The 11,203-nt window shown below is 44.0% G+C and overlaps 3 protein-coding genes across 6 annotated transcripts; 1 reads left to right on the top strand and 2 right to left on the bottom strand.

Annotated features, from left to right (window-relative positions):
• Positions 1-150: 150 nt before the first annotated feature.
• On the bottom strand, positions 151-2,212 carry LOC128259835 (DCN1-like protein). The gene is made up of 2 exons (XM_052992441.1): positions 1,913-2,212; positions 151-1,162 (listed from the first exon to the last, which is right to left on the bottom strand). Exons 1-2 carry the CDS (start codon positions 1,913-1,915, stop codon positions 299-301), a joined length of 867 nt encoding a protein of 288 aa, XP_052848401.1. The 5' UTR covers positions 1,916-2,212; the 3' UTR covers positions 151-298.
• A 323-nt stretch (positions 2,213-2,535) lies between these two features.
• Positions 2,536-4,866, top strand: LOC128259822 (T-cell immunomodulatory protein). Its single transcript, XM_052992419.1, has 2 exons — positions 2,536-2,870; positions 2,921-4,866. The coding sequence occupies exons 1-2, from the start codon at positions 2,675-2,677 to the stop codon at positions 4,519-4,521; spliced, it is 1,797 nt and encodes a 598-aa protein (XP_052848379.1). The 5' UTR covers positions 2,536-2,674; the 3' UTR covers positions 4,522-4,866.
• LOC128259816 (protein argonaute-2) lies at positions 4,549-9,469 on the bottom strand. 4 transcript variants are annotated; one of them, XM_052992406.1, is made up of 9 exons: positions 9,346-9,469; positions 9,211-9,282; positions 8,044-8,259; positions 7,400-7,956; positions 7,242-7,330; positions 6,578-7,187; positions 5,490-6,503; positions 5,041-5,411; positions 4,549-4,984 (listed from the first exon to the last, which is right to left on the bottom strand). In XM_052992406.1, exons 1-9 carry the CDS (start codon positions 9,359-9,361, stop codon positions 4,894-4,896), a joined length of 3,036 nt encoding a protein of 1,011 aa, XP_052848366.1. In that variant the 5' UTR covers positions 9,362-9,469; the 3' UTR covers positions 4,549-4,893. The 4 variants fall into 4 exon arrangements, with proteins under 4 accessions (XP_052848366.1, XP_052848363.1, XP_052848364.1 ...); XM_052992403.1 differs by having other exon boundaries at positions 7,400-8,259; XM_052992404.1 differs by having other exon boundaries at positions 7,400-8,256.
• Between the last annotated feature and the right edge of the window lie 1,734 nt (positions 9,470-11,203).

Below are 11,203 nucleotides of genomic sequence, written 5' to 3'. Positions count from 1 at the left end.
TTTCTCACAATCGAAAAAATTAGTTTAATTAAAAATGGTTACATTAAAAAGTAGCTTGATAAATTATAAACCTGTTTTTTTGGACTTCTAATTATTACAAACAGATGAACTAGAAACGCCTATCTCAATAAATAGTATGCCGGGGAAAAGTACATTTACTAACTTTATTTATTTATTACGACGCTTTTATAGAGAAAATGTAAATTTACCGGCCTTGCTTAGAACCTCCGTTATTTAGAATAATCAGAATAAAAGCAAGTCTATCATTAATGAGAATACAATACAGTGTAACAATTCGTTAGCCATAGTTCATGTTTGTACTGTGCGAGGTCTGGTAGGCGCTGGATATGTTCTTCTGGGAGCTGGAGCTCGCGGTGGACTGCTGCTGGAAGCCGGATCCCGGCGAGGAGTCCTCTTTGAGATGATCGTTCTCCTGGCACCACTCCACAAAGTCATCGATGAGCACCGGCCAGGCACCTTCCGAATCGTAGTTGCTCATACGATCGTCGATGTTGGTGGCAAAGTCCAGCAGCAGGTTCCAGGTGTCCCGCGATATGGCCCGCTTGTGCTTCTCCTCGAGGAACTGGCACCAGATGTCCAAGAACTTAAAGCGCCCACTGAGAACGATGCACCAGTAGGCGATGGCCATGTCCAGGTCGATGCCCTTCTGACCAGGATCCTTGGCATAGTTGAAGGTGAAGTGGTAGAAGTCCTTGAACTTGCCGGCATCGTTTAGCTCCTGTTCAAGGATCGGCAACTTGGCCTTCAGCTTGTCGATGCTATCGATGCCCAGGTCGCACATTCCGTTGATGAACTCATCCCGCGAGAATTCGCACTGTACCTCTGCGTGAAACTTCCACGCAATGATCAGCACCAGTTTGGAGTCCGGCTTCAGGTCCAGATCCTCGAGGAAATGGATAACACCCTGCGATCCGATCTTCAGAGGATCACTGGGGTCCCGATAGCGCACGAACAACTGTTCGATCCGCTTGCGATCCAACTCCCGGTAGTAGTACTCCGGGTTCTGGAAGTAATTATCGCTGGCCAAGTCCAACTTCCAGTCGTTCTGTTGCAAACAGAAAATAGCCGTCTGTTCGCCAGTTTGTGTCAGCGATATGAACTTCTTCACCTTCTCACGGTGTTGGCTGGATTTCAGTTTGTTCTGCAACGATAATATTGTAGATCATTACTAACTATGGCTGGTATTGGAAAAAAAGCCGCATTGGGTTGGAGCAAACTTTAACGACTCGAAAAAGCATTCTTGATCACCATTGTTTGCCTATAAATATACATTCTTAGTCAGCATCGCTAGTCGAAGTGGCTCGAAAGTGATAATTACTTCACGTGAAATTAAAGGCCAGAAACCGATTGAAGATGCATATAACTAAAAGTTAATATCTCGGTAAAGGGGATTAACTTCACACTTACTTAAAATTTAAAGCATCTCCGAATAGGGGATAAGATCTGTCAGTTTAATGGCTAGAAATGAGAACAGGAAGATGCTTACAGCTTGAAGGTCAAGACCTGGGGAACTTCAAGAACTAGAGAGTTTACATTAAAATTGCACGCTCTTTCAGGTTTTATACTTTTCAGTTAGTTTACATTAAAATCCTAAACACTTTAAAATAGGATCACTTTTCAGAAATTCTGGTCTTTGTAAAGGGACAGAGATTAACGAGTGTTTGTTGGTCGGAAGCATCACTTATAGCGTTCTTCATTGTTTACTATATAGATTTTGCTGCCCAGGCGAATTGCATAAATACAACAACAACTAGTGTGCCCAAGCTGGCGCTCCAAGAAGAAGAAGAGGCTGGTGGTACGAAAATAGAGCGTTTTCGCTGCTTTCTTTCGCACTCTCACTTGCATCCAAATCGACCACGTACATTGGGCCACAATTAAGTCAAGTACTCACCATTGTTGTGGCAATAATTGGTTATTATTTGTTTATTTTACGGGGGCAAAAACTTTGTTGGAAAACGTCCCAACTGCGGAGCGCAGGTGTTGGAAAACGTCACTGGTTTGTCTCGATAAATTGCGCTATTCCGTTAAGTTTATTTTGCATAATAATCAACGAAAGCGGATTGTTGTTGTTTCGTTGAAATTGTGCTTATGTGTTTTAACTTGTTTGTTGATTCATAATTTTCTACTGAATATTTATTTAGTTTTGTTCAATGACGTGTGACCTTCTCTAGACGGTTAAAATTTACCAAAAGGCTTACCCATAACTAGAAAAAATCCATACCAAAAGGTTGAGAACTTCGGTGTGCATTTGGAACAGACTCAAATAAGGAACATGGGTTGAGAAATTTATTGAGACTTAATTTCCGAAGTATTTAAAACAAGTTAGTTAGTATAATTTCGTAAATAATAAAGCTCTTTTTTTTCTGTATTATTTGTTTTCATTTAATTTGTTCGAAATATTTTTAAATACAAAACAGATATTTTGTAAGACAATCAGATCACCCATTTTAAAGCAGTTAAAAATGATATTGGTTGAAATAAACTGTTTTTTTTTTATTGCAGCGGAAACACATTCGATACCTATCGATTATTTTTTGACGCGATATTGGGAACATACCGATTGCTCATTCCACATCTGATTCACTATTGATTTTCACAATAACAAAAGTGGCAAATAAAGCAAATTGGGAGTGTAGAAATTGTGAAACCCGGAATGACGAGATGCACCCTGGTACTCCTGGGGCTCCTCCTGGCCCTGGGCAATCCAATCCTGGCCAGCGATATCACGGATAAGGTGTTTGGCGATATCAAAGAGGGCATTGTGGCTGCCTTTGGGGACTTTAATTCCGACGAACTGACGGATGTCTTTGTTATTCGCGATGAAATGAAGACGTTGCAGATTCTCTATGGTAAGCAATGGATGTCAGAAGGGTGCCTGTCTAATACTTCGTCTCTATAGGACACTACACGGAACCACTGCTTATCGTGGGACCCTACTGCCAGTACGGGGATAAGACCATTGTGAGTGTCATTCCCGGAGATTTCGATGGCGACGCCCTAATGGACGTGCTGGTCAACCTGAAGGGCAGCAGTGAGGACACCTACGAAGTGCACATCAACTGGGGCAACACCACCGAACTGAAGTGCTCCACGAAGTCGCTCTTCACGAGCAAAGGGGAAGTGATGGCCCTGGACTTAAACCGCGACATGATCATCGATTTGTACGGCCTGGACAGCAATGACCTGCGCACCTTCTGGATATTCAACAGCAACAGGCTGCCCCCGGAGGCCAAGCACCAGGCAGAGCCCCCAGGGACCAGTGGCAACTCGTTGAGCATACCCAATGCGAATGCCTACCTGGATCTGAACGGTGACTTCCTCGCCGACCTGTTCCTGCAGACGCACAGCTCCTACGAAGTGTGGCACGGAATTAGCGAGAGTGACAAGCAGGAGAACTTCAGCTACCAGTACCAGATCAAGTTCCAGCCGATCGGAGGCAACGACTACCACATCGGACAGGCGGTCTTTATGGACTTCGAGTTGAAGGGCGTGCAGAACATTATGGTGCCCTTCTGCATCCACGCGAACTGCAGGAACTCCTCGATCCTGGTCCACGACGGCGAGGACTTTCGCAATCTGCATGTCAACTTCCGTGATCCGCAGGGCATCTCCTGGGCCTTTGTGCCGCCCGTGTCCGATGACGTTTACTTGAGGACCATCACTGCGCGGAGCGGTGACTTTAACCTGGACGGCTATCCGGATCTGCTGGTCACGCTGCAGCCACTGAACGTGGGCAAGCCGGTGATGCAGACGTTCCTGCTGGAGAACGTGCCCTGCACGACGTGCCACAAGCAACCGAAGCGCACATTCGAGGTGCGCTGGGGGGCCCTCTCGCCGATGGGCAACAACACGGTGGCCGGCGCCTTCTACGACTTCTACCAGGACGGTGTGCTCGATGTGATCCTCATCCGGAAGGACGCGAAGGGCAAATATCAGCCACTGGCCTTCCGCAACACCCTCGACTATGATGCGAACTTTGTGAAAGTGATTGTGCTGACCGGTTTGGACAACAAGCAGAATCCCGAGCGCCGCACTCCTTTGGGCAGGAAGAAACGCACATATGGCACCAATTTGCCCGGACCCCGGATCACGTACAGCACCACCACCCAGGATGGGGATCAGCAGTGCGGCAGCAGCGTGCAACTGCCGCAGGCCTCCTACTTCGCTCTGCAGCTGCCGTACACTTGCTTCGGCTTGGGCCGCACGCCGAATTTCGTGGATCAACTGACCGTGGGGCTGGGCGGCAAGTTGCACAACTGGACGCAGCTCATACCCAACTCACAGATCATTGTGGTGCCAAAGCCCCTGGACGAACCGTCGCGCTGGAAGGCCCAGCTTTTCGTAACGCCCAGCAAACTGATCCTGATGAGCGTCGTGGCGCTGGGCGGCACCTGCCTGGTCATCGTCTTCATCATCCTGGTGCTGTACATCAAGGAGAAGCGCGAGGACAAACAGGAGCGCCTCCAGGAGTCACACAGATTCCATTTCGATGCGATGTAAGGTCGCGAATTAAATGTACACTAAGTATTCTTTTCTGTTTCAACCAAGTCAAGTTGAGTTTAATGTTTTATGATTATTTAACGTTGATTAATACGCCCAAACTATAGGGACTGCAACCTGTCGATTCCATTAGGAGTTCTCGCATCTCATTGACGCCTTCAAATGCCCCAAAAAGATTTGCAAAATAAATTCAAGTAGAACAATAATTGAGGGGGAAATCAAGGTGACGCTTCAAAATCGAACTCTTAGTGCAATCAACATGGTGCGTCCTTAATATCTGATATATATATATATATGTATATGGTTTAAGAAATGTGATAAAAATAAAATCGATGAAAATAAGAAGAGTTTTTAAAGAGTTTTTCTCCCTGCTTATACAAAGTACATGGGGTTTGTCTTCATGAATGCGGGCACAATCTGGCGCTTTTCGTATTCCTTCTTCAAGTCCAAGAACCTAGTGGTGCTGTCAAATACAAAAGGGATTAAGTGGCAGTATACTGAAGTGAAACTCAGCCATACCCAGTGAGGTAAACACGTCCGCGCGCTGCCACCAAGTGGGCCAAGTAGGCCGGAGCCGGATACGACACGGAGCGATTGCAACGGGGGAACATGTGGCACAGGTTGTAGGTCAACTGTTGCAGCAAGTCGATGTCCAGGTTGCCAGTGTTCTCAATCACATTGTAGCGCGTCGGCTTGGCCGTGCCCTGGATGGACTGGTGGCTGACCATGAAGAACTGCATCTCGTTGGGATGCACGATGGTGCGATCGACCACGGTTCCGGGATCCACGTTGTTGAACTTGTTGTACTGCGATGGCTCGCCGCTCGGGAAGAAGCGAGTGTGGTGACGCTTCACCACAATCACGCAGCAAATTTTGGGCTTGATGCCCACCTGGAAGGCAGGAAGGAAGGAAGTAAATGCACAATCAGTATATTATTTAAATTAAAAACCATTTATAGCGAAGCCCACCTTGGCACAGGCTGCATTAATGCCCCTCAGCTCCTCGTTCTTGATCTTTGGGAACTGTCCGTCGCTCACCCCGTCGCGGTAGTAGAGAATGTGCTCCGGATAGGTCTTCCTGTACTGCTGATAGACACGCAGGTGCTCCAGCGTTATCGACTTCATGTCCTCGATCTCCTCCAGAGCCGACCGCTGCAGGCGATATTGCATGTTGTAGGCGGCGCCGTAGGGATCGTGGGAGGCTGCCACGCCCACCACACTGGGGATCTCGCGCTGATCGGGCGACGGATGGGTCACATCGGCGCCCAGGAACATGGCGTTCTTAAGCATCGACTGTTGGGGACCGTCCTTGAGCTTATGGTTGATGCCATTCAGCTTGGAGTTAACCTTAAGCAATATGTTGCCAATGGTCTGTGGGTTGAGCTTTCGCTCTACAGTGAACTGTTTAATGCACTGCGTCAAAATGCCGTGCTGCAGCTCGGCCTTCTGCTTGATGACGTCGTAGGAAGCCCCAAACTGGGGAATAATCACAAACGCCAGATCGCATTGCATTTTCTTGAGGTCCGAAAAGCAGTCATCCAGGTTTTTTTCGTCCTTGAAGCCCCTAATTTCCGCCCTTTCCTCCAGGCTCACGCTCACCGTCCTGCTTTGGTTGGACATTTGGCGCTCGAAGTCGCCCACCTGGTTGAAATGCATCTTTCGACCATGCGGCGGATCAAAGTACAAAATCGCCCACTTGTGGGCCTTCGGCTTGGGCTCCAGGAACCTCATGTTGTCCATGCGCCACGATCCGTTCCTCACCGCGCACCACTTGTTGCCATGATACTCCACCTGCGGTGGGTTTAGGGTGCGGGTATGCACCACAATGAAATCGTTCGCGATACGGATGCCAAAGCGACTGATGGTCGGATCCAAGTTGTGTTTAAAGAAATCCAGCAAATGCATAATCTTGCTCTTTCGCTCATTCGTCGGTGTGGCTGCAAACCTTATCATATTGGCCACCTGAGTGGCTCCATCCTTGCGCTGTGAAATAGATTATTTGATCCGAATTTAGTTACGTAACTATTGAAATCAATATATCAATATGAGAAACTCACATTCAGTGGCTGACCTTCCTCGATGGAGCATAGCTCAATGGGCACTAGGATGTTCTTCATCGGTGGTCCAACGTGTAGGCAGTGGAGTTCGGGGAACTGCAAGTTGTAATTGCGACTCTTGAAATAGTTCACAATGGTGATCTGTTTGCCATCGTGCTCGAAAGTCTCCCTGCTGGCCGGGCTCCGAGAAAGTCCATTCACCTTGTAGACCCTCGCTGCGGTGGCAAAAGCCTGTGGTGGCTTGTACACCACATTGATGCCCCTAAGGAACGGCTCTATATAGCGGCGAGACTGATCGAGATTGGTGCTATTATTGATTCTCGCCTTCAAGCCATAGCGCTCCAGATACTCGATGACCGGCATGGCAATCGGGAAAGACTTGTGCGATATGTCGACATTCAGGAATGGGCGGTCGCCCAGCATGAACGCCTGATACAGACCGACCAGGGCCTCGTAGCCATCGTCCAGTTCTCGACGCTGGCCAGGCTCGGACATCTTGAAGAAGGAGCGACCGGCCCGAATGGCCTTGTTGTGGCAGGGAGCCGCCAGCACGACCTCCATGCACTGCATCGCCCGCATCGGCTTGTCGAAGATCCTCTCCGTCATATAGCTGCAAAGCGGTGTGTTAATGCTTGTTGTTATTTTACAATGCGCTCCCATTTACCTCCTCAGAGAGTTCAGATCGATTTCCGAATCACCAGTCTCCTTAATTTCCACCGTGTAACGCAACGTGCGGCCATTACGATCTGTCACCTGGAAGTGAGTTAAGCCATTTGCTGATTAATAACTATTGATAACTGATTTTTCTCATTGAAAACTTACAGTAACTTCCGGGTTTTGGGTCTTCTGTGGCAGCTTATCCACCGAGTAGCAGGAAGCTCGGCCATCATAGGCGGCAATGGCACCGCCCAATTGATCAACGCGAAACTGTTCGAATGCCTGCCTGTAGAACTTCTTGGGCCGCTCGGGCATTATCTTCACATCGTAGTGATAGGCCTTCGTCGGCATTTTGGTCAAGTCAAGGTCCAGATAGTTAACGGCTACCTGGCCTGGTTTGCCTAAGGTTCCCCGCTTGATACTGCCCGCTGGCTGAGGCGGCAATGGTCCAACAGCTTGCTGCTGCTGCTGCGGGGCTCCACGGGATTGGTAGCCCCCTTGACCCTGCTGGCCCTGCTGGCGCGGCTGGTAGCCCCCTTGCTGTTGTCCTTGCGGACGCTGCTGATAGCCGCCTTGTTGACCTTGAGCCTGTTGGCCCTGGGATCGTTGCTGGTAACCACCTTGTTGACTTTGTCCCTGGGGACGTTGCTGGTAACCACCTTGTTGACCCTGTGCCTGCTGTGCTTGGGATCCTTGAGGACGTTGCTGGTAACCACCTTGTTGTCCTTGTCCCTGAGGACGCTGCTGGTAACCACCTTGTTGTCCTTGTCCCTGGGGACGTTGCTGATAACCGCCTTGTTGACCTTGAGCCTGTTGGCCCTGAGGACGTTGCTGGAAACCACCCTGCTGTCCTTGGGGCGCACGCTGCTGATCCTGCTGTCCCTGCGATTGTTTCTGCTGTCCGCCCCATCCTTGTCCGCCTTGGGATCGCTGCTTCTGCCATCCTCCGCCGCCCTGTTGGCCACCAGAGGTAGACGCTCCGGAGCTGGTGGATGGCTGGCCTCCCGCCTGTTGTCTTGCAGCTGCTGCGGAAATGCAAATCGTATTTACAAATCAAACAATCAATCAATCAATGTTGTCTTAGGCACTTTCGTACTTATTTTCATTTCTAGCAGTTAATTTGATAATTTGATAATTTAAAACTTTTTTAAGATTGCTTTTTCTGCTGCTGTCGAAAAATTAATTTAAAGCAGACAAAATTAATTACATATACATTTGGTTTTGGTATCTACTATCGACGTAGGGGGTAAAAAATTCGAGTTTTGAAAAATCTTTTAAGGATCACATTTTTAAAAGTCTAAACTTTCTAGATATGCAAAAAAAAATTTTTTTTTCAATTTATAGATTAGAATAGCCCCTTAAAACATCTCAATTTCGTGTGTGTCTAAAAACATGTTTAAAATCATTGAAGCAACGATGATTTTCAGCATAATTATTCGAACGTTTCTATGGCAGCAACATATATAATATTGTTCTCCGATTTCAATAAAATGAAAAGCGAAATTCGGCATTATTAAACCATTTTTATAAATATCGCAGTCGCCCTGACTTACAATTGAGTTTTATTTTGAGTAATAAAAATTATTATTATTATTTTTGTTTTTTTTTTTTCAAAAATAATAAATTCGCTATAAGTTTACGAAATAGTTTTTTACTTTGTTTTGCATTTACTTTGACGGACGAATTATACATACATATATAATTATATATGTGTTAACTATCGAATTGTGTTTTTCACCAATACAGGTAAGCCCACATTCCTAATTTCATCATAGGTGCATTGAATGTGGTATTCCCCTAAAATGGAAAACTTCTGGACTGTTTGACACCCCCGTCCTTAAGAAAAGATTAGTTTATCGCCTCTCAACGCAAATATGTACATACATACACATGTATATATGTTTATTACTGTTCAGTAACTTAAAATGAATACAGATTTTTGCCTACGCCGACAAATTGCAGTAAAATGCACTAACCTTGTTGCTGTTGTTGTTGTTGTTGTTGTGCAGGAGCTGCAGGTTTGGGCTTCTCTTCTTCTTGCTTGATTTCTGGTTTGTTAATTAGACATTCAATTATATCATATACTTAGTGCGGCTTGTCGGGCAACTCACTATTCTTCTTTCCCATTTTTAACACGTATGTTTTTGTATTAATTCACTTTAGAAAATTTACGAAGCTAATTGCGTTCTTTTACTTTGTCCACGGTCTCACTTAGTGATGGGACTTCCACAAACTGGACGAATAGCTATGAAAATAAAAGCATTACGTTAATCGGTTATCGAAATACAGCAATCGAATGGGCGCGCTTTTTAAAAGTTTACCATTAAAGAGTAATGGATTTAAAAACTAATATTTTTGAAAAAATACTCAAAAAAGCCATTACGTATTCCGTGTTATGTTCATGTTAAAAAAATACAAGCGGTATTCTTTCGTGGCTCATTGTGCCAGAAAATTTTTTTTTCAAAACCATGGAATTTGATTCAGTTGGAAGGTGAAAAAGCATATGACTTTTAAGAGGATGGTAGGGTTTTAAACTTTTTTTTCATTATTTTTTAATCAACATTCTGCACAAATTCAAGTCAATCCGAGTAATACTAACGGAGAAACATGGTTTCAAACGACCGGCTGTGTACCAAATTGGTCACATATGATTTTCCCGGATACGAACACAAAATCTACTAAGCCGATACTTTTGAAAATTTGAACATTACTTCTTCACATAAATCAGCAGGTAATCACGAAGATTTTTTTTCTTTGTGATTACCTCGAAAAATTCATAAAAAAAACAAAATGCAAATAAATTTTTTTTTTCTGCGGTCACGAGTTATGATGTTTACCGCAAACCAACTTTTTTTTAAGGCGCCTCCAGAGATTACGGTCAGCGGCCTATTTTTCATTATTTTTTTTTAATTTTTCTTACATTCTCTTATAGTTTAATAATAATATGTAATTAAATTATAAAAAATATTGTAGATGTCGCCGCAAAAAAAATCAACAAAATTATGCGGCTTTTTGCCTTTTGGCCAAAATATCATTTCTTGTCCTGTGCAGCAAGGAAGCTGAAAAATAGCAAATTATTTTCTTAAAAGATTGATCTTTTCAACAAACTAAAAATACAATTTTAAGTATCTTTAGAGGATATAGTTAATCAAAACCAAAGTCCGAAAACATTTCTAGTTTTTGCATATTTAATTTTTAGAAAAAGGCTAGGACGGATTCAATTCATTTTAACACACATTTAAATATATCAAATCAAAACAAATGTAAGCCACTAAAAAAAAATTACGTGCTTCAAGACTTATTAAATTTAAAAAGTTCCATCTTTTGGTGCCTGAGTTGCCAATAATCGACCCCAAAAAAATTATATAAATTTTTTGTTGTTTCATCTTTGCAACTGAATCATTTAAAGTTAAATGATATATGATGACGACATGCATATAAGGGACGCAGCATACTTTTGGGCTGCACTAGACTTCCAAAAACTGCCTCTTTTTGAAATTAACTACACACCTAAAAGCGCGGTTCTCGAAAACTAAAGCAAAACCGGGCGAAATCGTCGGGTGACTTTAGTAGGTTATTGATCAAAGAATTTAATTTTAAAGGAATCACTTCATTTCCGGAAAGTACCCAAAGGTAATTCTAAAGCAAAGAATTGCAAAAAAATTCGCGATTTTTCAAAGTTTTGTTCGACATTTTATAAATAATTAATTAATTAATTTAATTATATTTTTTACTTGACATTTAAATCCATTTCAATGACCATAAGAATTCCGATCAGCTAAGTATTCATTCCTTTCCACTAGATTTCTTTACTTTTTATTCAATATTGCATGTAATTTTATCTTTAAAAATATGCCAAAAAAAATTGCAGCTTAATGAATGATTTAAATATTTAATTTTATTTTATTTCCACATTTCTAAGAAAAGATTAATAGCTTTTGTAAATAACTTAAATAAAACACGCACATT

This window comes from Drosophila gunungcola (assembly GCF_025200985.1).
Source record: "Drosophila gunungcola strain Sukarami chromosome 3L unlocalized genomic scaffold, Dgunungcola_SK_2 000009F, whole genome shotgun sequence".
Taxonomy (NCBI): domain Eukaryota; kingdom Metazoa; phylum Arthropoda; class Insecta; order Diptera; family Drosophilidae; genus Drosophila; species Drosophila gunungcola.
The sequence above is the reverse complement of the archived record's forward strand: the minus strand, read 5'-3'. Positions and strand labels throughout refer to the sequence as shown.